Raw genomic sequence first — 24,466 nt, 5'->3', positions numbered from 1 at the left:
TGTGTGTGTGTGTGTGTGTGTGTGTGTCTGTCTGTCTGTGTGTCTGTGTCTCTGTGTATGTGGGGGGAGGTTGTTGCTTAGTATGTGAGGAGGGACTGAGTTGCTCTCCTAATCCATGTATGAAACAAATGGCTGTAAACCCTGGATAACTTGTTATGTTAGGAAGGGGAAAGGAGGCATCCTGAAAGGCCACAAGGACTTTGTGATAGGAAATAAAAACATTTTATATTTTTCTCCCATACATAAAAATATGTATTGTACCAAAATTAGTATAAATAAAAAGAGCCATATTTTAAAATTCAGTGGTAATTCCACCAAGATATGTCATTCATTAGACTGTCAATTAGACAATCAATATACTTCCAAAGTTCTGGTACACATAATAGATAGAACATCCTTGTGCTTCTTCAGACGCATGGTCATTCTGAATATCTTAAATATGCTTTTTCGAACTCAAGAAGATGCTGCTCTTGTATTTCCATAGCAAAAATAATATCTACTTCTATGGATGACTTTTTGCCATACTGCATATATAGAAACATGATTTTTTTCCCTCAGCTAGTCCATGAGTACTAACAGCTTTGGATATTTCTAATTTTTAACTGTACTTCAGCACTGTGGGGAGTATCTTGTATCCAAGTCTTTGTCCACAGGTTGCATTATTTCCGGATAATTACTTCCCTACGAGAGGAATCATAGGGTCATTTTGTGCATGATTTTAAGGCTCTGAAATACAGTCAGCCAGCTCTCCAGAGAAGTTGCATTTCCATGGATAACAAGAAAGCAGCCCTCCTCCCTAGTGCCGTGCACTACACCTAAGCACTTTATATACTAACTTATTAATCTCCTAAAAGCACCAGAGAGAGAGATGCTGCCATTATCCCTGTGTTGCACCCACACGCTTTTGGTGACACGTGTTTCTCCACAGCCTCTCAACACTATGTATCATATTTATCCTTCCCTTCACTCTGAAGGGAAGATAGTATGCCACGTCTGTCTGGCATTTTATATGACTCAATTTGTTATTTCCAGCAACATTTGGGGCTCCATGTCATTCTACAAAAACTGGAGAAGGGGCATTGAGAAAGTCAGGGTGACACTTCAAAGCTTCACACAGGCGGATGGTAGACTAACTGCATTTTTCCTGGCTCAAGAGCACTTACCTTCTCCCCTTTATCACATGGCCTCACCAGGTAGAGATCATGTGATCTGAAAATTTGGTCTTGTCCTTGACAAAAACCTGATACAGGATTTCAGGGTGCCAACCAGGAACAGTTTCCCCCGACCTGCTTCAGTTAGCACTTGATGATGGGGTGCCCAGGAGGCTGGTACAGAGGTTGCCTCCCGGCCTTGTTGGCACTGCATCTTAGTGAATGCATCCAAAAATATGTTAGAAAAGAGAAAAGCTTTTATAATGAGCCCAGGCCTCCCTTTGTTTTGTGAGGTTCTAACAACTGTAATTGCTTATCATGGGAAGTAGTGTGGTTTTCATGTATCTATTTTTATTCTGTGTCTATCTACTTATCTGCTGTTTTGTTGTATTTGGGGGGGTTTTGTTAGCATACTTGAATCCTAGTGGGTATTTTTCTCCTGAACAATATTGCTTGAGGGGGAGAGGGAGGGAGAGAGAGAGAGACAGACAGACAGAATATACATATACACAATGATTATATACAAGCTAAGTGATAAAATTTATTCCTTAAAAATAGCTAATGGGAAAGACTTGAGCAGATGACTTTCTAATCCATACTGTATTTAATTGGCTGTATTGAACCATAGTACAAATTAAGTCTTCTCTGTAATTTATTCTGTCAGACAGTAGCCCCCCAAACAATTTGATACTTCATTTAAACATTGTTAAATGGCTCATGGAAATGCAAAGAAAAAGATTTAATGATGCTAAGAATCCCTCTGTTCACAGAATGAATCCTATGTGAAATGTCGTGAATTAACCCAATTCATGTATTCCATGAGCATTTATTGAGTACCTACCCTGAGTACTACACATCCAAGATGGAGTGGCCTGCCCTTCCTCTCTTTCGGTACTCATTATGTATCACTTTCTGTGTCAAGAAAAGCTTGTTAGGAACTGAAGAGAACCCACCAATGTGGAATGTTTCCTGGAGGTTTAACATTCCCAAAGCAGAGAAGAGAGGAGAACGTGTACTTAGGAACTAAGTGTGTTCATAACACAATCATTGCCCTACTCTTCTGGGAACTGCCCATTTATCCTTCAAGACTTGGATTGAGTTCACAGACCTTTATCAAGGCTTCCCCATGCCCCTTCCCTGGTTCTGCTCCCAGCCTGTGCAACATGCATTCAGTGTAACTCTTGCCATGCCGTATTGTGCTTTTACGTTGTGTCACATGCCTGCTTTATGAGACCATAAGATCCTTGAGGGAGGGATGATGTTTTCATCATTTGTGTAGATATATAGCATGAAACCAGATCACAGCCAACCCTCAATACACATGTGATGTGAATAGCTGGGTGAATAGTTCTGGGGCAAAACAAATCAAAGAATCTTACATTGGAAGGGCAAATGTGATACTATGGGGTATAGCTAGGAAAGGTTCCTTCATGAACAAGATACTACAACTGGACTTTGAGCATGGGTGCAATAGCTCTGTAAATAGTTGCATATATAGCTGATGAAGCACGGGGAGAGAAAAGCAAGAGTGACCCACAGAGAAAAACCACATGAGCAATGGTACAGAGGTGGGAAGATACACACTCCAGGGAGGGCTGGAGAGGGGGGAGCTCCTTAGGCTATTTGCAGGCCAGGGCTCCTAATGTTCATGTGGAAGATGCAGTCAGACTGAGTTGAGGATGTTGATACCTGGATGACACATGGTGTAGGGAAGAAGGTACAGAATAAGGGGGCCTGCAAGTCCTGGTTTCAAGACCAACAACTACTTTAATACTAAGTCTCACTGAGGCACTGCTTTCAATGAGAAATAACAAGCCAGGCACAAGTAGAGTGTGCCTAGTGTGTCTTTCTCCACCCTCAGCCTCCCACTCAGGTCACATCTTCTCTGACTTGTCAACGTCTGCAGCCTCTAGAATAATCTGCCGTGGCTCAGGATTCCTCTACAGAAGCACACTCTGTGGGTAAAGCTATCCTTGTCACCCATGACCAGTGTTGGCTAGCCTCTCTTTACCATTTTGACTCCACAGATACCACACAAAGAAAGTCAGATATCATGACCTGGAAATGATTTGTAAGAATTAGATGTAAACTTCCAACTTATGCTTCCTTGACTATTTTCTCTGTGACCCCTGTAATTCACCTCTGTGTGTTTTGATTTATTTCTATCTCTGATCTCAGCACTTGGAACTACAGAAATCTCCATTCCTTCCTCCTATCCAGTTCTTTGTTTCACTCCCCTTCTCCTCCCTGTTCATAAGTCTCAGCTTTTGTTTGTTGAACTCGGGAACCTGGAAAAGAGAAAAGAAACCTAGCTTCTGTACAACCCTGTTCTTGTCATCAGTGCTTTCCATCCCTGGGCAAGAAAGACAAGTCCCCATATTGTAGTGCCTAGGAAAGTACGGTCTCTGGCCTTTGGTCTCTTCATGAATAAACTCATAGCCAAGCTATGTAATGTAAGATTCCTCCTGGTTCCAAGTGCCTTTGATTGTGTTGTGGAATAAAAACTCTACTTGACCACCAAGGTCAATTTCTAGGCTCAGCAGGCAAACATTTATGATGCTCTGAGCTGCTGAAATGAATGTGATAACACAGCTGTAGAATTAACCAAATCTTAATGTGTATGTATTTCCCTGTGTCTATATTGTATCTGCATAGTGGAAGGTGGGGGAAATTGGAGACATATCCTCTCGGTGACAGTTAGTTTTCAAGTGAATGAGATACTTGGAGAGCACTGCTTTTGAACATGCCATAAAATTGACTACGGGGAAAGATAATGTTACAAATATCTTTAACTACGTTCTTCACATGCACTCACATAGCTAACACTTTGCAAGGCAATATTAGGTATCATCAGGCATTAGGAATGTTTTGATTTTAAAATACTTAATGAGGATTCGTAGATAAATTAAAACATCTCCTCTGCTGTCTTCATGATAGGTGATATTTTACCATTGCACAGTCATCTCTAAATCTAATTCCACCAGGAAGACTTCTAATCGCTGTTTAATTTTAGAGCAATATTCTGCTTGGCAATCAATAAGACAGTGTCGTCAAACTTGGATTTAATAGGAGACATGGATTGCATCCTCTACATTATGCAGTGAAAGAAATACTTCCAGGCAAAGGAGAGAAGAGAAAAATGTTTTTTGTCTCCCATTTTCCCCTGCCACATACCATTCTAGTGCACAAAAGCTTATAAATCAATGCCCTGTGTAGCGTGAATATAAATCTCATCAATTTTACATCATTAACACCCTGAAAAAGCTACCACTCTCAGAGCAATTTTCCTCTGCTAGCTAAATCTGTCCTTTTGATGAAACAAAACAAGCAGATTCTGATTGTTTTGCTAACAAACCCTTCCTCCACCAACTTCACTCATGCCAAAAATCCACTCAAAGTGTAAAGTTGCCATATTGCCAGTTGAAGGGCTAAGGGCATAAGGAGGTGATACCATTATGCTAGGCAGGGAGCAGAGGGTCTCTGGAAAGAGGATGAAGCAGAAGAGAAAACTCTAAGGGTCATCAGAAAAGCAAGTAGAAGTTGCATCCTGGCAGATGAAGGCAAGGTTGAACATTCTAGAACAGCAGATGATTCACAGGGTCAGAAGCCTGGTCAAGCACGAGACTGAGGAACTGACATTGTGGGAGGTCGGTGATCTCTACACTAAGGTGATGGCTGTCATGAGAATCAGACATCACTGAGCCACGAGACCCCAGTGACTTCTAAGGAACGGGGAACGCTAGAGAACATCTATCCTCATGGTTGTGGAGGCTTTCATAGCAGAGTTGCCTGCTCTGTCTGTGTTTCTCCCTCCCTCCTGGCATTCAGGAATAGGAAAGATCTTGTGCACCACTAAACTCATTTGTATTTCTTCTTGGACTATTTGAACCATAACCACTTGTTCAGACATAAGCTAGGGAACCTAACAGCAATAAGCAGATACAATTCCAAACAAACAGTTGAATGTACCAAAATTTATAGGTTTATTAGGGGTAATTATAAGTTTATGACTTTTCACAAGAAGCCCACAGCCAACATCATTTTAAAGAGAGAGAGGGGAACTCAAAATGTTTCCACTAAAATCAGAACAAGACAAGAATGTCTACCCTCTCCATATCTGTTCAATATAGTACTGAAGTCCTTTTAGATTTTTGAAATTTGTCTTTTCATTGCCTTTATTGATCCCTGTGGAGACAGGACTTTTGAATTAGGAGCCTTTGGTCTGGTTTTCTAGGGGAACAAACTGTGGTGCAGAGAGGACTAGTGGGTGGTTTGCATTAGTACAATGGCTAGAATTCTTGATGTAGGGGAAAGGCTCTTTGTAAGGATTCTGGGCTGAGCACCAGCATTTTTTTTTGGCTCTGCAAGCCTTTAAAGAGTATTAATTAAGATGATATATGGGATTATTATAGGAAAATAACCATAAAACTCTCCATCACCTAATAGGATGGGAGAACTTTGATTCTGTGGCAGCTTGGATAACAAAAACAGAAAGGCCAATTTAAAATTATTGCGCCTCAGCCAGGTTGTTTCATTTCAACAAAGTGGATGGAGCACAGGGCAGGGCTGAGAGACGGCAGAGGTTAGGAAGAGAGAGTCTAGTGTGGGAAAAGGACCGGGAGTCAGGCAAACTTAGCAGAGCAAAATCTGTGAGAGTGTGTGTGAGAGGGATCCGTCAAGCGTTTGAAGGGACTATTCCCGCAGGGAGAGGGAAGGCTAGCCCCATTCAGGGGTGCTTAACACGTGATGCTATTTCATGCGGCCATCAAAGGAGCTTTTCAAGAAGGTGATGAGACCAGACACTGCAGACAGAGGAATTCAACTGACGAAAAGGTGTGTGTGTGTGTGTGTGTGTGTGTGTGTGTGTGTGTGTGTGTGTGTGTGTGTGACCTCCTCTACACACAATGGTGACTTTGAAAAAGAATAGAGAAAGTCTTTCATCCCCAACATAGGTTTCACCTACTGCTGGGAAAACTCAGTAACCCTGTAAAACTAGAGGACTGTGTAGTTCACAGCACCCCCTGTGCTTTCAAGGGAAAGCCTCTTCCACTGCCTGCAAATGCCTGGGTCAGGAAGTGTGTTTGTCATCAGGACAGAGGGTACAGGGCTGTGCTGCAAAGGTTGCAAGCACAAAGAAGCACGTGGGACGTGGGATGAGTTAGACTGGGAAGCTTCGGCGGGTGGTGGGAAGCCACCTTCGCAGATGCTCACTCCCATGTGCACAGTCTGGGTATATCTCTGGTCGCAGCATTGAGGCCATGAAGGAAGACCTCCCTTTCTCAAGGGCAGGCGTAGCTCTTTTTCTTTCCATCTGTACCAGACAGCTTTCCCAAAGCCCCGTGGGCCTTTCACACATGGCAGAAACATCTCTCTTATTCTTCATCAACAGCTCGAGGGCTGTGTTCCCTGAAACATGCTCTTCCTTTTGTGTGTCCCCAGGCCCTTCAGCATCACCATGCTGTTCATGAAATTTCCTACATTGCGAAGGACATCACGGATCACCGGGCTTTCGGATACGTTTGTGGGAAGGAAGGGAATCACAGATTTGTGGCCATCAAAACAGCCCAGGCGGTAAGTGTTTTCCTTGTAACTGTGCAGGACAGAGCTAACACTGTTGATTTTCCAAGGCCCAGACTGACCAAATGATGTGCCACCCCCAGCAGCTGATGCACAGAATCCCACCTAGGAAAGATAAACAGCTTTGAAAGCAAAGAAACATGGTCATACCCGTTTGGGTTTTTTTTTTTAATCCTAATGGGTATTTCCTAATGACTAATTATTTTCCCTTTCTGATTAAGCTAGATAGAGACACGTATACAAATAAGTTTCCTTGTGTTCATAGCCTCATTTAAAAAGAAAATAAGAGAAAACAAATAGCTGTTTTGCATATGGCCTGCCCTAATTTTATTGTATTCGGGAACCACTAATAAATAAAAGCAATGCCTTTTATGCTTATGATTATTATGAATTTGCAAATATAATTAGTTGAAGAAATGAACTTTAGCCTAGAAGCAATTTGCTAAACCAATATAAACAAGGTAGAATTAATTAAGAACGGAATGCTTTCAGTTTAATAGAAACAGGAAGGGTTGTGAGTCGGAGCCACAAACAGAAATTAGTAGCTGCAGTTCTTTACCAATGTGTCTCGCCACCTTTCACTCCAGGCTGAACCTGTGATTCTGGACTTGAGAGATCTCTTTCAACTCATTTACGAACTGAAGCAAAGAGAAGAACTGGAAAAAAAGGCACAAAAGGATAAGCAGTGTGAACAAGCTGTGTACCAGGTATACCTATACGTTTCTCCCAGTGCTACAGAAGACAGGGCCCACAATAAACAGATGGGAAACCGACAAGTCGGGCTGTCTCCTGCTGCTGAGCAGAAATAAACAGAGATGAAAGGTTCCTGTGTTGGTTGCAGGCTTCTGAACAAAGCCATTAAAGTGATCCTTTCTTTCTTTTCTATTTTTTTTCCCTGAGACTTGAGATAGGCTAAGAAAGGGGAATCTTTAATCTAGGGGAGGGTTTCAGGGGAGGAAGACTAAAGGCCCAGAGCAGCTTTGCTGGGTTTGCTGTTGTTAACACAGGGAGTGGGTGGAGAGCTGCAGGGTTTGGAATTTCTTTGTGTATTTTCCGCATTAATGGCCTCCTAGCCTATCCTAATCAATGCTGGCTTCTCCACTGTTCTGTATTATCTGAAGATAACCTCACGTCTCTTCCTTTGTTTCCCTTGCTTTCACCCTCCTTTCCCTCATTGAGATAGACAATTTTGGAAGAGGATGTTGAAGATCCCGTGTACCAGGTAATTTCTGAACCACATCGGGGTTTTGCATGCATTTGTGCCCATGGTAAGGCCACTTGAACTGAAAGCTGAGGATCCTGTTGAATGCAGAAGTGGTGTGATGATTTCCAAGGTCATAGTTGCAGAGAGAGAATTTCCACACTGAGTGAAGTTTAACCAGCATTAGTAACAAAAGCTTTGGAAATCCACTTCCTTCTTCATGCCCCTGCCTCAGACCCCTCCATGGGCTGGAAAAGTTTGAACCCAGAAATGAATGTTTTTCAGGGGTCTCTTGACTATTCTGACTTCATTAGAGTCAAGAGGGATAATGAAGTAGACTCTATGAGCTAAGAAGTAGCCTTGGAAAATCAACAGTGTTAGCTCTGTCCTGCACAGTTATAAGAAAAGCACTTACCGCCTGGGCTGTTTTGATGGCCACAAATCTTTGAGCACACCCTAAAGAATGCCTTTTGAGGGTTAGCAACCCTCTGATTATTTAGCTCACGGCATAGACTGCTGTGAAGTAAGAGACAGGAACCTGAGATATCTCTGTCCAGGGTTTTCTCTGTGCTCTCTTCCTGGTCTACAGCACAGGGTTGGGTAATGACCTCTCTTGGGTCAAGTCCAACGTCTGTGCAAACAGTGATTCAGAAAGGAAAAAGTGGGTTTTTTCCCTTCCTGTGCTTATTTCTAAGGAGGAAAAAGTAGACCAAAAATTATACTCACATTTTGAAAATAAAAGCAAACCTCCAACTTTTATTTCTAACCAGGATACATAGGTGAGGTTTGAGCCTGTGTTACATAACCACTGTATATGTGTGCATAACTCCACACCAACAGCTACTATGGCTGTGATAAACATAAAATAATAAATCATGTTTAGATACTCATACTGATAAGTGTCAAAGTACCTACAGATCTAAGGTAAACACAAGTCAGAAATGTATCACTGAACACACCCTTGCCTTTGAGGGATGAAGAGGAAGAAGTCGCATATAGCAGGAGCTTCAACCACTGCCCAATGGGCTCATAGAAGATGAGGGTGGTGGCCTTTTAGAAATGCCCCAGCCCTTTAAGTCTGAAATGTTCTCATAGATAAGTTAACGTTCAGTATTTTAAAGGGTAAGATTCTGTTTGTGGGACCAGAGAGTTTGGGGCTTCTGAGCCCTTTGAGCATTGGCCCAGGACCTTAGGAAGACCTTAGGGACTGTAAAGTGAAGTTTGCAAGTCTGTATCCCCATGACACCACGGCATCATTCTGTTCAGCTGAAACAGACAAAATACCATTGAATGAAGACATCATCTCTCTGGAAAGCCTTGTAGTGGCCCAGTGTACTCACTACAGAGGCCAGCCAGCAAAACACTTCAGGTTTCCTTATCAAGGCCCGTTTTATCCCAATAACCCACTCCTCATTTCAGATGATTCGTCTTGTGCATGCTTCTGTAATGCTTGCTGTGATTTGCATCTGAATTCCAAATGCTTTTTCCCTCTTTCTCTTTTTTTGCCTCCTTCTGCCTTTTCCTCTCTGGCTGCTCCTGCAATATAGTACATTGTGTTTGAGGCTGGACATGAACCAATCCGTGATCCTGAAACAGAAGAAAACATTTACCAGGTATAAGACCCTTGCTTCTTCCTATGCCCCTTCCACCAGCAAATGCTACCATACTGATGGTCTCAAGAAGCCAGGGTCATGTGGTCAGATAGGACTGTATGATGCCTTTGGCTGCACTGACTTCTGGTTCCCAGCAATTTCCAGGTACAGTTTCCATACCTCCATGTTGAAATCTTCAATGGCCAGTTGGGTACAGTGTTTTAGTCTGGAATGGATAATAGGTGTTTTAAGTAGCATACAACCCAAGTATTCCATTGCACTGAGATAATACCCTCGAAAATTGCAACCTACCAAGTAGAAGGGTCTTTTACTTCTCAAAGGAACACATGTATCCAGTTTGGTTAAAAAAAAAAACCAACTTCCCTCATGTAAATAAGGGACAGATTTGAAAATACTATATGAAAATAGCATTGGGCATATAGTAGAATAAAAGAAAGTCCAGCTAAAGGCTTTATCCTTCCTGAAGGGGAGGCAAATTAATATTCATAACTGTGAAGAACACTTAAAACATTTTAAAATCCCATTCAGCTCTTACAAATGTATGATAAAATGGGCATTTTAATTCTGGGGATTTTTGCAGAGCAGGGGGCAGTTGAGCAGATTCCCCAGGGTTACATAGCTACTTAGAGCCAAGACTGAAACCAGACACAAGTGAAGGCCAAGCCCAAGCTTCCTCAGGAATCCCATCAAAGTGCTTGGGTCTTGGGTCACAATAACATGATCCAGTGGCACATCAAGTAAATATGATAATTTTCACTAACGAGAACCTTAGTCTTCATTTAAAGCATAAGTACTATGGGAGAAGGAGTGATGTGATGTATTTATTTAATCAGTGGTTTTAATTTCCTTAGTTGTGTGTTCTATTATTCAGCCTTGGGCATGTGTTAATTGTGAAATCAAAATAAAACGTATTTTCAATTTCTATCAAATGTGTAGAATTCTAAATGAGCAAGCCCAATGCTGTTTCTCCCAACAGCTCAGTTTAAATCGGCCTTGTAGACAGTCATTTATTTATGCCCTCCTGGGTCCACCCGGACTCTTACCACTGAGCCTCCAGCAGGAAGAGCTGGAGCAAGGATGGCGTCAAAGAACATCTGTTCAAAATGCATCCCTTACAAAGCTTCCGACTTTAGAAAGAAAAATTGCAGTTGTCTCTAGTGTCAGATCTACAGTCCTGTATCACCCTGCGGTGTTTGCATATTGAGACCAAAGAGCCCTTAACTTGCCCTCCCAGGAAGAGGGAGCACCTTTGCTATAGCAGAGACCCTTGAATCCTGCTGAGCTACAGTAGCATAGCAACTGGGGACAGAAGGAGCTGCCTTAGGCTGGGGCAGAGCTGGTTTGGTCCTTCTCACCAGCTACCTTTGGGTCATGGTTGGAGGGCAAGGCACTTACTGCCTTTCGGGTTCCTTATCTCCAATTATAAAGTAGGGGGCCCCACCGCCATCAGGGAGAGATTGAAACAAGCTTGTGTGTAGTTATAGAGAGTGATGGGGCAGCATCCTGGGACATGAATATCCATGTGGATCCAGATCTCAGTACAAGTACCTGCTCCAGCCATTATTTAAATATTAGATTTCCTTCCTGTCTCCGGGCATCAGTTTATCCACCTGTAAAATGAGTAAATAGATTCATAGATCTCTCTGGGTGGGGTCTTTCCTGCTGTCTGTAACACACACCTTACAAGAATCCAGCTGGCTTGCTTTATAGGCAGCAAGGCCCTTAGAAACAGGACATGTGTGCTCACTGATGTCCCCCCACATAGGGGTCTACATGCCACACTTTTCATCTCTCACAATACCCACAATAGCTTGAGTCATTTTCCCACCTTATAGACAAGGGCAGTGAGGCTTCTGGGGACCGGGGATCCTGCTGGGGTCACAGAGCTTTTTAGACAGCATCTCTAAGGCAGGTGTCTCCAACCTCTGTAAAAGCACCTCGGTCCTGTGGCTCTCTTCTGCTCCGTGTTATGTGGCTCTGGGTTCCCCCATCAGATTGTGTATTTTAAGTCACTGTCTAAAAGACCATGCTTGTTTTAACAGCACTGACCTCCTGATCTTCCCATCTGTCAATCACTACCAGGAAAGCATGGTTTACGATAGTGAATATTTTATCCCATCTATTAGAAAGGCCATGGCCTCCTCTAGTGCAGGTCCACCCTTGTGGACCTTGTGTCACCCAACACAACCTTGAATGGACTCTCCATACATAATTACCACACTGCTAGGCTCAGTGCACTTAACAGGAGACAAGCCCTTGGCCTATAGATCACCAGGCTATCAAGGCACTGCCATTAGAAGACCTGTTCTTTTTTTTTTTTCCTTTTTTAGTGCTGGCAAAATCTACATAGCTGGCCCTGTTGCACACATCTTCCTGTTTCTACTACCTTAATTCAAGGTGGCCTTATTTTATTCCAGCCCTTTTTTCTAGGAAGCACACAGACCTGAGTCCTGGTAGTCTTTCGGTGTTTTGTGCCTTTGGATGTTTGTTCAGAACTCACTGTTAATCTCCCCACATTTTAAGTATCCATTTAAAATGGTAAAGCTGGCCTTGTGTCACCCAACACACCCTTAAATGGTCTCTCCATACATAATTACCACACTGCTGGCAGGAATGTGCTCTCTGTGTCCGTCACTTTAGGTGTGGTCCTTGAAGTAATTTAACATCTATTCAACTTGTTTATTCAGAAGTGTGTTTTGGGGCACCTAAGTATCATCTTGGTACCTGGGAAAATAACAGTGACCACAGTAAGGCCCCTGCCCTCAAGTTTATAGTCCCTTAGATGGTCATGTCAGCTAATTAAGGAAACTGAGGCTCAGAGAGCAAGGTGACTCCTCTAAGTCATACGGCCTGCAGCCAGTCCTGGATTAAGAACTAGATCTTCATAGTCCTCCTTGTCTAAAAGTTCTAACATTCTACATCACTGTAGTTCTGCTGTGGTCCCTGTAGTTGGAACAGACATCTGCAGATGTGACAGAGCCACAGATCTTAGATGTCTCTCACCTGTGAACGTTTGATGAGACATGTTTAACATTTCCAGATAGAAATACAAAGATAATGGAGCATGTGCCATGTCTGGAGCAAGCTTACAGAGCTGTGGTACTCCAGACGCAGAGAGCTTACACTGTCATGCTTCCCATGAATAGAAAGTTGTTTTTCACATTCTGCATTAGTAGCCGGTATATAGTCCCATCTCTCCCAGTGCAAGGAACTCTGCTGACTCAGGACCATATCTGCCATTCTCACCATCCAGAAAAGACACACTACCTGACATATAACAACTTTTTTTTTGTAAAAGGATGCACCTGAGATAAGAAACAAAACACAGGAACAAAAACCTCCAAACCAGGTCTGTAGAAGCAGGCAGGAGTTGGTAGAAGATGTCCCAGCTGAGATAAATCTTAAAGGACAAACAAGCAGATTGATATCTCACCCATGGGAGAGCCAAGTAGAAAAGCGTTTTCAATTATGCACAGTTTGGGTTTCTCCATCGCTTGGCTTGTTCTCCATTTGCAGGGATAATTGAGAAGCAGCCGCGGTTCAACTGTGCTAAGTGCCCGTAGTGAACAGTGAATTACAGGCAACAGAACACTCTTCATTCCACTCAGTAAAGGGTGAGCTAGTGAAAACAAAAGTGAGGGCTGGGAATTTATTGGCCCTCGTTAACAAGGACTCTGTAGACATTCAGGGAGGATTCCTTCTAAATGGAGCTCAGTAATCAGGACCAAAGAAATTACATTCCTCACTGAATACCTGCAAACTGGGGTTCTGGAAGGGCTTCTTCCACCTGGCCTTGCTCAGTCATAGCTCTGTTTTCTGCATGGATGCACATGGGCCTCTGGGAATGCAGGAGGGGTGTTTAAAGGGTGTGCTACACCTGAAGCAGCTGCCCAAACAGTGTAGCAGTAAATAGCAAGCAGCCTGGGCTGTGGCACCTAGCTGCCTCACTCCCTGAGTCCTGAGTGCTAGACCCTCTCCAGGCCTGATCTGCCCCTCTACATCACAAGGAGGGACAGCTATAGTTCTAAAATACTTGGTTATTACATCACTATTCATGGACAATGTTTCCAATCCCGCCAGGTCATGGGGCATGCCTAGAGCCATGTTAACTCATCGTATTAAGAATAAAAGTCTTATTTTGGTACCCAGAAAGATCTGGGTTTGAACACAGTCAGGTCTGAAGTTTGGGGCAAATCCATAACATGTCTGAGCCTCACTTTCTGTCGATTGAATGTAGGGTTGTCATCAGGGGCTTAAGTTAAAAGCGGGTGAAAATCAGAGAATTCAAAGGACCGGTTCAGGTTCTTGCTGTCACGGAGAGGCTCGCTGACTAATCCTTGCTGGACAAGCACTCTTTTCTTCAGTTTCCCACACACTGCTCTATGAAAGATTTACCCAGCAGGTATTCAAAGGGGGCATTCTGGTTGTGACACACTCTATCTGTTCCTGAGGTTGCATCCAGCCTGATGGAAAGACAGTCCCACTGTCAGGACGTTATAAATCTACTGCTGTTTGGTATCTGCAGTGGAGAGCAGAGCCGTGGCAGTCTGGGGGAGGAGCAGTTAATGAGTGCTTCCAATCTGGAATGCTTCCATGCAGAGCCTTGATTGACACATTAGAGAAGTATTCAACACTATTAATATCACAAAATGTGTTCGTATACATATGTAGATGATGTATGTGTGACAAAGGAAAAATCATCCTCCTAGCATCTTGCAGAATCGTGGGACTTTTCTGTATCCAGTTTCTCACTATACATCTTACCATAGCCTGAGTGAGATGCCTTGGTGAGCAAGCCCATTGAGAACATCAAAGCCGAAGGGGCTTGATGGCCTGCTCAGGGTGTTGTAGGCAACAAGTAGCCCCAGGAGGCCAGAAGCATGAGCAGCAGAAGAAAGAGAAAGGAGATTGTGAGGGATGGCAGATCAATCAGGAACTTCTGTGGGCCCTTTCTGTGATTATCATGTGGCTTGTGTGGGATCCCAGGAGGAGGGTAACAGGTATTAGAGACTTGAGTTTTGCTGACACATATGTCTTAGCACAGAGACATACATACTCAACCACAAACTGTTTCTAACTTCTTCGGGGAAAAGCACAGCACCCGGACCCCTTAATGATTAACCAAATGAAGTTGGATGTCATTGTTTTATTTCTGCCACGTGATGACTACCATTGCCAGCCTAGCCTCGAACTCACAGAGATCCGCCTGTCTCTGCCTCCTGAGTGCTGGGATTAAAGGCATGTGCCACCACCGCCCAGCTGCCACGGCTGTTCTTTTACTCTGGGAAAGGCTCAAGGGCAGTCATTTGTTGTAAAATGTTACCCATGTCCTAACTGATTTGCCCAGAGGAAGGAACCTAGATTGTGATCTTTATGACCAAAGTCACCCCTTGGAGCTGAGTGCTGGACCTGTCTTAGGAGCTGTCACACAGACAGTCAAACTTGCAGAGACATCTGACTGCTTTGTTCTTTCAAAGTGGAACACCAAGCCAGGTGGTGGTGTCATACACCTTTAATCCTAGCATTCGGGAGGCAGAGACAGATGGATCCCTATGAGTTTGAGGCCAGCCTGATCTACAGAGCGAGTTCCAGGACAGGCAGGGCTGTTGCACAGAGGAAAACAAAGAAAGTGGAACACTCACTAATGCTTTGACTGTTGATTTCTCTGTAGGTTCCCACCAGCCAGAAGAAGGAAGGTGTTTATGATGTGCCAAAAAGTCAACCTGTAAGTGTAAGTACATCTGTTTTGGCGGCAGGATTCATGCGGAGGCTGTGACTGACGGGAAAACCTTTTTCTGGTCTTAGTGTCACATCTGGTTCCTCATGGATATAGAAACAGAGACATAAGGGAAAAAAGGGACTATAGAGCAAGGGCCATTCACAGCAGAAGTCTGTTCTGTGAATGAATGCATGGGGCTGGATAATACAAACAGTTCTGCCTGAGGGACTCAAGATCCCAGGTGCTCCAGGACATAGTTCTCCAGCCAAAGGTTTACAGTACACAGTCAAATATAGGGCACTGTCATTGACTTCTACCCACGCCATCTGAAATTCACTGAGAAGTTCCTTTGAGGTGTGTAAGGATTTATCTATCCCATTAGCGGGGATTTAGAGAAAAGGCCGTGTATAGCATGTTTGCGGAGATACTAGCAGGTGGGTATGCCACAGTGAGGACAGCTATGCCCCGTGCATCTGGACCCCATCTGCTGGAGGGACTCCTAGGAATCTGAGCCAGAAAGAAAGACGGAGCTCTACCGTGGCTCTGAAGTCTGCCTCTTATTGCTAGTGCCAGCAACACTGAGAACTGGCCTACTCTTCAGGTTTCGATTGGTCCAGCCCCATTACACAATTTCCTTCAGTTCAATTTGTGCCTGGATAGACTCACTTGCCCCTGACAGGTTTAGATATGCGAGGAAACATGCTCTATTTGCTGCCCTAGTTTTTCTGATTTTATTAGCCATTCTGATCACACCCTCTCCAAGCTTAATAGCTCCAAGGGGAAAAACCTAAGCCTCTTAGCCTGGCAGACAGGCTGTCTAAGGGCTCCATCAGCTCACAGGAACCCTTGCCCCGCTTCTGGCCCAGCCCTCTAAACCCTGCCTTCTCCCTGCCCTGTCTGCTGCCTAATATCCCTACATCAAGTTATCAGGGAGACTTTTGGGGTTTCTGCTCTGAAGGTCAGTCGCGGATCATCCCTGTCTTTGTGGCCCTGTAACAATTATGCCCCTATGAACAGCGCATCTTTCCACATCACATCGGGAGTCTCCTGAGGTCCTTGTATTACCAAAAGTGAGCCCATGTAGCTGTATGACAGGCAGGAAACAAGTTTAGGAATATTTAATCAGTAGACACTTGACTCTACTCTAATGAAGGATAGGGGTTCTTCCACTTAAAGGGGATTCTCTATTTTTTTGGAACCCTAAAAGATACTAGGAGTTTTGTTTGGGGGACACCTGACTGCACGAATGGATTGTATTAGCTGCCCCTTCTCTGTTCCCTGAGCCCTAGACCTACCAAGTGTGGTAACACATTTCCACACTTTCAAAGGCCTGAGAGAAGCAGGAGACACAAGGCTCAGGCTGTATCTTAGAAACATGAACACTACTGGATCCAGCTCCTGCCCACCCCCGTGAGGCTTGGTAGAGTTTCTCTATCCCTTGGTCCAAGGTTTGTCATCTACACAAAGCAGTTAGTATGTGTTGAAAAGTTCATCTCCTTCCTATGGTCACCTTGGCTGTCCCATTTGTCTCTTGTCCTTATTCAAAAAAGAGAAAGGACACAGAGAACGGGAACCCCGTTCGTGCATGTTAGGTAGCTGCCAGGGAGCTGTGGGGCTCCTCTATATTTCCCACAGGAAGGCAACCTGCCAGGTGGCCTGTCACCCTAAGTCCCCACTAGTTTCCTCTGCCTTGGTCCATACCGACACAGAGCCCAGGTAAGAGAATCAAGCTGGGGGTTTTCCGTTGGGGAACTGGCCATCAGCCACAAAGGACTAACCTGATTTGCCAGTGTAAGGCTTAGGTGTTGTTGTCACAAATGGACACTGACTGAGGGTCTCTGAGTAACCCTTTGTCTCTCAAAGGCTCTTTGTCATTATCTGTTAAAAGCAGGTGCTGCCTGCCTTTTATCTTTGCAAGACCAAAAGAAACATCTTGGAAAGTCCTTAGCAGAGGATGTAAATTTGATTAAATGAGGGTGTTTCTGTGTGTTGCGGTAACAAGCGGTGCTGGAGCTAGCAGTTTAGACTGATCTGGGATGGCCAGCTTCTCAAATTGGGGATGCACCTCCTTTTGGAACCCTTCTTACCCCAAACTGGATGACTCCTCTTTCTGCGGGCTCTTGTGCTTCCCTTTGCAATGATAATGGTGAATGTTATTTTTCTCTCAATATGTCTACATGAGCCATTGGATTTTGTGTTTCCCCAAAATCTTCAGTGAAATCGTAGCTCTTGAAATCCAGCACTGTGCCTAAAATTTAGCTGCCTTTGAGCACAGAGGTAATGCCCCGTGTTATGAGATAGAACTGGCTTTGAGTCCTGGCTTCATTAATGGCTTTGTGACTTTTGGCAGGTCATTTTCTCTATCCAGTCTTTAGTCTTCTTATGTTTGTAATGGTAGTAGAAAACCATAACCACTGCACTCTAAGAGTTTATATTAGTCACTCAGTATAGAATGTCTGTTGGTAGAAATGAATGAATTTGCTTTAAATTGCCTACCAGGAGTGATTACTTTGCCTTTGCACCTTCCTCGCTGTGTGTCTGTCAAGGACAGAAAGCGTGTCCTACTCGTGACCTGATTACAAGGGAGCATTGGCACAGAATACCTGCACTGCAAGTGTGCCATTGAGTGGGAGTGAACAAAACTGAAGACGAATGGCTGGGTAAAGATTATATGTCTTTGGACCCAAAGCTTATATCTTAAGTTCTTTTTCTTCCGGGAGCACCATGTCAAATGGAGACAGTGTTCGCTGTCATAGCTGCCCCTTGCCCAGCCCCTCTCTGCACTTTGCCTTCAACAACTCCTGCCCTATTCCGCCTCCAACCCTCATAAATATGCATGATTTTTTTTTCTTCATAGCTTGGATCACCAAGCTGACAGATGGCCTTCTGAACACACACATGGAAACCACACACACACACACACACACACACCCCTGTACCACTCTCCTCCCACATCAGCAGCTCCCCAGCAGTCAAAGCGAAACATGTTGCTGACTTGGCCAAGTTATTTTGGGGCTCCGTTTTGTGTTCTGCTGTCTAGGGATAGGTCCCAAGCTGGAGCCCCTTGAAAACTGTTTAGAGTCATTTCAGTGCTTAAAGATTTCTGAAGAGAGACCGGTACACGATAACATAGTGAGGACATGGTCTCACAGAATTAACAATCTGCATAGGCTTTCTTCCCAGAACCCCTTGGAGCCATTTATATGTCACAAAGAAGGCTAGAGAAAGGATGAGGGTTCATCGATTTTACTACATACTTGCCTGAAGACCACATACTTGCCTAAAGACCACTATAATTCTCGCATCTTAAGAGCATATCAATATATCTCTTACCTAGTTATAGATCTTCTAAAATTAAGGATAGCAATTACACAGTTTAATTTTAAACCACATTTTGCTGCAGACTTTGCTTTGAAAAATAGAGGTTTCTATGAACAAGATAAAAGGAGACAAGTGGACATTACACTCCAGCCGGTTTTTTGCCTGCTCAGCCCAAGGTGCACCTTGAAGTTTACCTGTCTTCGCAACAAAACAAAGAACGCTAGCATACATTTCCTAGCTGGTATTTCGAGGAGCACTGACCAATGAGATGTTCATCAGTGATTCCAAAAATTAAAGCATTAAAGTTTTCAGGTGTTTAATTCATTTAAAAATATACTATGAATGTTAATATGTATTTACATATGAATATGCAATGGGAATATATTTTGAATTATGAATATATATTACATAAATTGAGTAATCTCAAATTTCTATGACCTAAATACTCTTTTTTAATGCAACCCCAAATACATCTCAAGTAGAGAGTCATTCCATTAAAGACCTATCTGGAACAAGAGGTATGGAAGACAACAACACATGTCCGCATGGTACAAATAAAAAGCAATCTACTCCCCAAGCTCAGGTTGAACAGCAGTGCTCTTCTTCACTGCTTACAGGTCCGTGAGTGGGAGATGTCGTTCTGCTGCTGTCTGCCTTTCCCAGAGTCCCTTGACTTATGTGTCTTTGGTTACCTGTGGGTCGGGAGACGGTTGTACCCATCCCTGTGGAACCAGCGCACAGATTGGGGATTTGGTTAGCTGTGGTCAAGGAGAGCCTCAGGAGAGTCAGCAGCATTCTCTTCCCTGTAGTGTCTCCTTCAGCAGGTTTCTCAGGTCACAGTCACCCTGAGGTGGCATGGGTTCCAGAGTGTGAACAGAGGCACGTAGAACCTGTGAGACTAAGGCATTCTTCAGCCAAAGTAATTCCAGTCTCTCCTAGATTCAAGTTTAGAAAACGAACTCTACATTTTGGTGGAGATTGTAGTTTTGCTGCAGAAGGTCTAGAATACGTGGAGTGAAAGGGAGTGTCTCTCATGCAACCTATTTGTTGTAGTTATCATGTGAAATCACTTCTGAATTACAGTAATCAGGTTGAAAGATTCTTTCTTCTTTGATTCTGCTTCCTTTCCATGTTGCCTTGCCTGTGTTTTGTCATTATCTAAAGTGATTTCTGATTTGCTCACTCTATAGGACAGCCCATTGGGGACCCTAGTTTCCCTACCCCAGAGCCCTCAGCCATTGATGCTCTTGCTCCTGAAGATGCCTCAGTGAGCAGACCCTCAGGTGCCCTCCTTTTTCTCACCACAAAACTCTCCATTGTCTCGTCACACCTCACTATTCTTGCTAAAAACACTCCACTTCAACATTCAAGATTCAGTTAAAATATTTTCTCTGCATCTTTCCTGGAATCCCTAAGGAATATGCCATTTTGATTTCACTTCTGTGGAACTTCTAATGATGTTTTATCATTGGTAGAGAGCAGCATTCTCCAGTGACTGGAAGTATGGACTTTGATCAGAGGCCCTTGGATCTGAGTTCAGCCTCACCATTCCCTGGCTTTGTGACTTTGGCTGCTGTATTAGCTTTTCCAAGTCTCTATTTGTTCATCTGAAAATGGAGCTAATGTTGGCATCTGTCTTAGGTTTGGTGGGAGGATGGTGTGAGCTAGTCTCAATCAGCATACAGCGTAGTGCTGAGCCCGGTGAGGATTCAGAAGTTGCTGGCTGTCATTCCATTTCTTTTACCTAATTATCTGTGAATTGCCAGGGGACAGGCATCCTGTCTCCGAAGGAACACTCCCTGGAATTTCTCCTCGAGATGCTAATGGTAAATTCTCTTCCCATAAAAAGACACATTCACACCAGTCAAGTTCTGTGGGTCTTGGAAGTGACACAAACCCTCTCTCACTGTCCCAGAGCGGCAGTAAACAGCTCATCATCACACCTCAGCGGACATGGCCTTAACAGCAGAGCCTGTCTGATTGGTCAGGGATTTCAGAGTTTGGGGACAGAAATTAGAATTTATTGTTTCTTAATGCTCACCCTGTGTGTCGCCTTGCTTAGGATCCAGTTATGGATAGAAAGCTGGCTGCCTCCCTCACGTTCCTTCCTCCTGCTCACTCACCTGAGCCTGGCCCAGCCTTGTCTCCGCCTGCTTCACAACTTTCAGCCCTTTCTTGCCCTGTTGTCTATAGGATTTGGTGCCTCTGTGTGCTTACTTTACCATGAGCCTGCGATGTCCTCCTCCAGCAGATTTCTTTTTTGTGTCAAACTATATCCCCTCAACACACACACACACTTACTTCCTGGGAACTGGAAGCCAAGATAATCATTAATCCCACCCTCACCTAGAAATATACATTTTTACCTCTTTTCCTGGTCATGACAACAGGAAGCTTTGCGCCGGGGCTAATCTCTTTTATAATGTTACATGCACAGTTATATTTTTGTGGAAAGGTCTTAAAAAGCCAAGGGCATACATGCTTGGTTATGGGAAGTTAGCTGGATAGAGAGATGGTTTTAGGAAGGCAAATGAAACTTGAGCAAAGCTCAGTGGATGAGCAGGATTAGAACAAACCCCAGGCACAATGCCAGCCCTTGAAGACTGGATAGATTACAGGGTAATTTTGACTCCTGAGTCCCATATTGACCTTACCTAGCAGCACTCTAAGCTGATGAACTCATCATCAACTTCCTTATCAAAGAGAGGAAATTCAGGTATTCTTTGTATCTGCCAGATCATAATTCTGGGCATGTTTTCAAGCCAAATATCCTGGCCTTTGGGGTGACTATCAGGAATGTATGTTCCTGAGTAGGGCACAGGCTGTTTGCTAAATGTGGCATTGCTGCATTTATTATTGAGAGCTTATTTTTTAATGCATTAGCCTTTGAAAGTGGTTCTGGTCCCACTGTGTGACTGCCAGAGACACAGAGACACAGAAGCACTCAGGCTGTGAGTGCTACGACACCAAGCTAAGTAAGACGTTCCCTGCACAGTCATCTGTGTCCATGACGCAAACCCAAACCCTCATGTCATTTTAGACAATAATCAGTGATTTTCTTCTCCATGGTCCTTATTCCTCCATGTAACATTCTTATGCCTGAAAAAAAAAAACACCTTTTGTCCTGAACCTTATAATCGCCTCATTTAAAACTTTTACATAGTTGTGTTAAGCATAAAAGACTTTTTGATTATCAGTAATAATTCTGAATTGTATCAGTAACCACTCTTCCTGCCCAGCCTTCAACATCAGCCTCACTGAGAATCTTAAAAGTTTAGCATGGAGACAAATAAGAAGATGGTCAAACTGATACCTGAGTTTGGACATGAATTGCCCTGAAATGAAATGTGGGTTCAGAACTGAAGGGATGATCAGGTGCCTCCCACAATTCCCCCATACTTAGGTTGAGATCTTTCTCAGTTTCTTCAACTTTCTGAAGCTATTTTCCTTCTCTACACAATGAAAGCCCTGACCACCCTCTTCTGACACCTGGAGCCCCAGGATGTTCAGTGTGTATGAAATCACTGTTTGCAAGGAGGATGGCGGCTGTTTGTGGGAGAAATAATTACCATGAAGGGTACTGTTGGCAGTAGCCAGAGGATGGGCTGGGCTTTTTTCCCCCCAGGTTCTTAGCATCTTACTCAAGAATAAAATAAACGCATACACAGACTGTGAAAGTGGCAAGGAAACTTCATTCAGACATAGCAACAGCACAGATTAGTAAAGAATACACTGTCAAGATTGACAGAGGACTGTGTGAGTGACACCACAGAGGCCTGATTATTGTGTAGGGTCTCCTTTTATGAGGTACAAAAAAAAAGGAAGAGTTTGGTTACTAAGAAATGTGGTTTGGGGTGATCTATTTTGATTGGCAGGTTCACTTATATAGCTGTTTCCCTATAGGTCATGCTTCCTCCCATGATGCATCTGATTTTAATTATATGCACACTTAATTATGCATAGGCATAAGATGATAGGAAGTTTTTGTGCCAAAATTTCACCTTGAGGACATAGTCTGCCTTATTGGTTTTTTCTCTTCTTTTTTTTTTCTTCCTTTTTTTTTAAATTTAAGTAGAAACAAACTTGCTTCACATGTCAATCCCAGCTCCCTCTTCCTCCCCTGTCCCCCCACCAGGCCCTCCAGCCCCCCACCCAATTTCCACTCCCATCCCCAGGGAGGGTGATGCCCTCCATGGAGGATCTCCAGAGTCTGTCATTTCATCCAGGGGAGGGCCTAGGCCCTCCCCCAAGAGTCCAGGCTGAGAGAGCATCCCTTATTATAGAATGGGCAGGCAAAGCCCATTTGTATGCCAGGGATACATACTACCCAAGACCCCATAGATTACCTCGGCCTCCTCACTGACACCCACATTCAGGGGGTCTGGATCAGTCCCATGCTGTCTACCCAGCCATCAGTCTGGGGTCCAAGAGCTCCCCCCTTGTTCAGGTCAACTGTTTCTGTGGGTTATTTTTCTTTCATTTTACATGCCAACCCCAGTTCCCCCTACTTACCCTTCTCCCATTTCTCCTGCCCTCCCCACCCTGCATCCACCCCTCAGAGGAGGTGATAGTTTTTCTTTATTGTGAACACATACAGAACAAGTTCAGCCAGGATCAACCTCCCTCCTACCTTCTATACCAAGGCATAGTAACATTGAATACTATCTCAGCTTGATCGTTAAGAGAGATAGACTTATTCCATTGTTCAGAGAGAGGGGTATGTGTGCAGCATGACACAGGGGTTGGGGGCCTAGGTTTCTAATAGGCTGCTGAATGCATTGTTTGGAGCAAGCTATGTGCATGGTATGTGCAGGTAAGAGTCTCCGGCTACTAAGTGCATTGTCACAAGAGGGGTGTGTGCATAGCCTAAGCCAGAGTCCCAGGTTGCTAGGCTACCCCTAATGCTCACAGCCTCAGTTGGTCTTTGTTGCCTCTGTTTTATGACTAAGAGACAAAATACAAGTGAAATGACAAGAGAGGGCAAGTCAGGGCTCATGACAAGAAAGAGCTTTCAGAAAGTTAGAGTTGATGTCCAGAGGGCAAGGCAGCTTCACTCAGTGGAGAGTCTCTTCTAAGAATATTCGAGCAACATAAATGGTTCTTAGCTATTTCTATCTTATGAAGGGAACTGTCCTAATGGAGCCTCAAAATTAGCCACTTGCCACCATGGCTGTCTAAAGTGGGCAGTGTTTATCCTTTAAGCTTCTCCTAATGCCTCAGCTGCAAAATCAGCTATAACAGAGGCTCCATTCCAGCTGTCTTTGTCTCCCTGACTCACGGTAGCCCACTCAGAGACACAGAGCAATGAATGATGGGTTTGTCCTGTGAGGTTAGTGCTTTGGGTGCCAATCAGTTTAATGGGTGCTAATCAAGTCAGCTCCCTGAACAAGCTTCCAGCTTGGAACAGGTATCTAGAAAATGCATCCCCTCTTAGTTTCCTTAAAGGAAACTTGAGATCAGGGCAGTAGATCTATCTGTGTGCCCTGCAAAGGCACCACACTTGAAGAAAGTGATAAAAATCCTAGTGATGGGGTTTGACATTCGCCCTGCAATTCAGTGCCTTCCTTGGTTTTATAGTGCCAGGCAGTAACCATATGTACTAGGAATTTAAGGCTAATTTAGCTGTGGAAAAAGTAGCTAGAATTTACAGAGCATCTGTTATACTATGGGCAGCCTGGGCTCTGGATTCCATTTATCTTTCTCTCTTATCACAGCTCTAGGAGGTGTGTGTACTTGACACCTACAGAAAAGGAGACTTGTGGGGTCCGTCACTCACACTCACAAAACTGGTAAATGGCAGAGTCAGGAACAGAACTCTAGATTGTGTGACTCAGACATCCACACATTTTTAATGAGACATACTGTGTTTTTGTCAGTTTTTATT

General features: G+C 43.9%; 1 protein-coding gene across 19 annotated transcripts in view; it reads left to right on the top strand.

Annotated features, from left to right (window-relative positions):
• The window catches only part of Dab1 (DAB adaptor protein 1), a 1,089,646-nt gene that overhangs the window by 1,019,108 nt on the left and 46,072 nt on the right, over positions 1-24,466 (top strand). For 13 of the 19 annotated variants that reach the window (XM_013114992.3, XM_021228422.2, XM_021228419.2 and 10 more), the window contains 5 exons: positions 6,591-6,722; positions 7,316-7,435; positions 7,912-7,950; positions 9,477-9,542; positions 15,214-15,273. In XM_013114992.3, the coding sequence (XP_012970446.1) occupies positions 6,591-6,722; positions 7,316-7,435; positions 7,912-7,950; positions 9,477-9,542; positions 15,214-15,273 (417 nt within the window). The remainder of the gene's footprint in view (positions 1-6,590; positions 6,723-7,315; positions 7,436-7,911; positions 7,951-9,476; positions 9,543-15,213; positions 15,274-24,466) is intronic. The other 6 variants (XM_021228425.2, XM_040757053.1, XM_021228428.2 and 3 more) reach the window with 4 other exon arrangements.

The sequence above is a fragment of the Mesocricetus auratus genome, unplaced genomic scaffold (genome assembly GCF_017639785.1).
Source record: "Mesocricetus auratus isolate SY011 unplaced genomic scaffold, BCM_Maur_2.0 Super-Scaffold_100014, whole genome shotgun sequence".
NCBI classification, from domain to species: domain Eukaryota; kingdom Metazoa; phylum Chordata; class Mammalia; order Rodentia; family Cricetidae; genus Mesocricetus; species Mesocricetus auratus.
The sequence above is the reverse complement of the archived record's forward strand: the minus strand, read 5'-3'. Positions and strand labels throughout refer to the sequence as shown.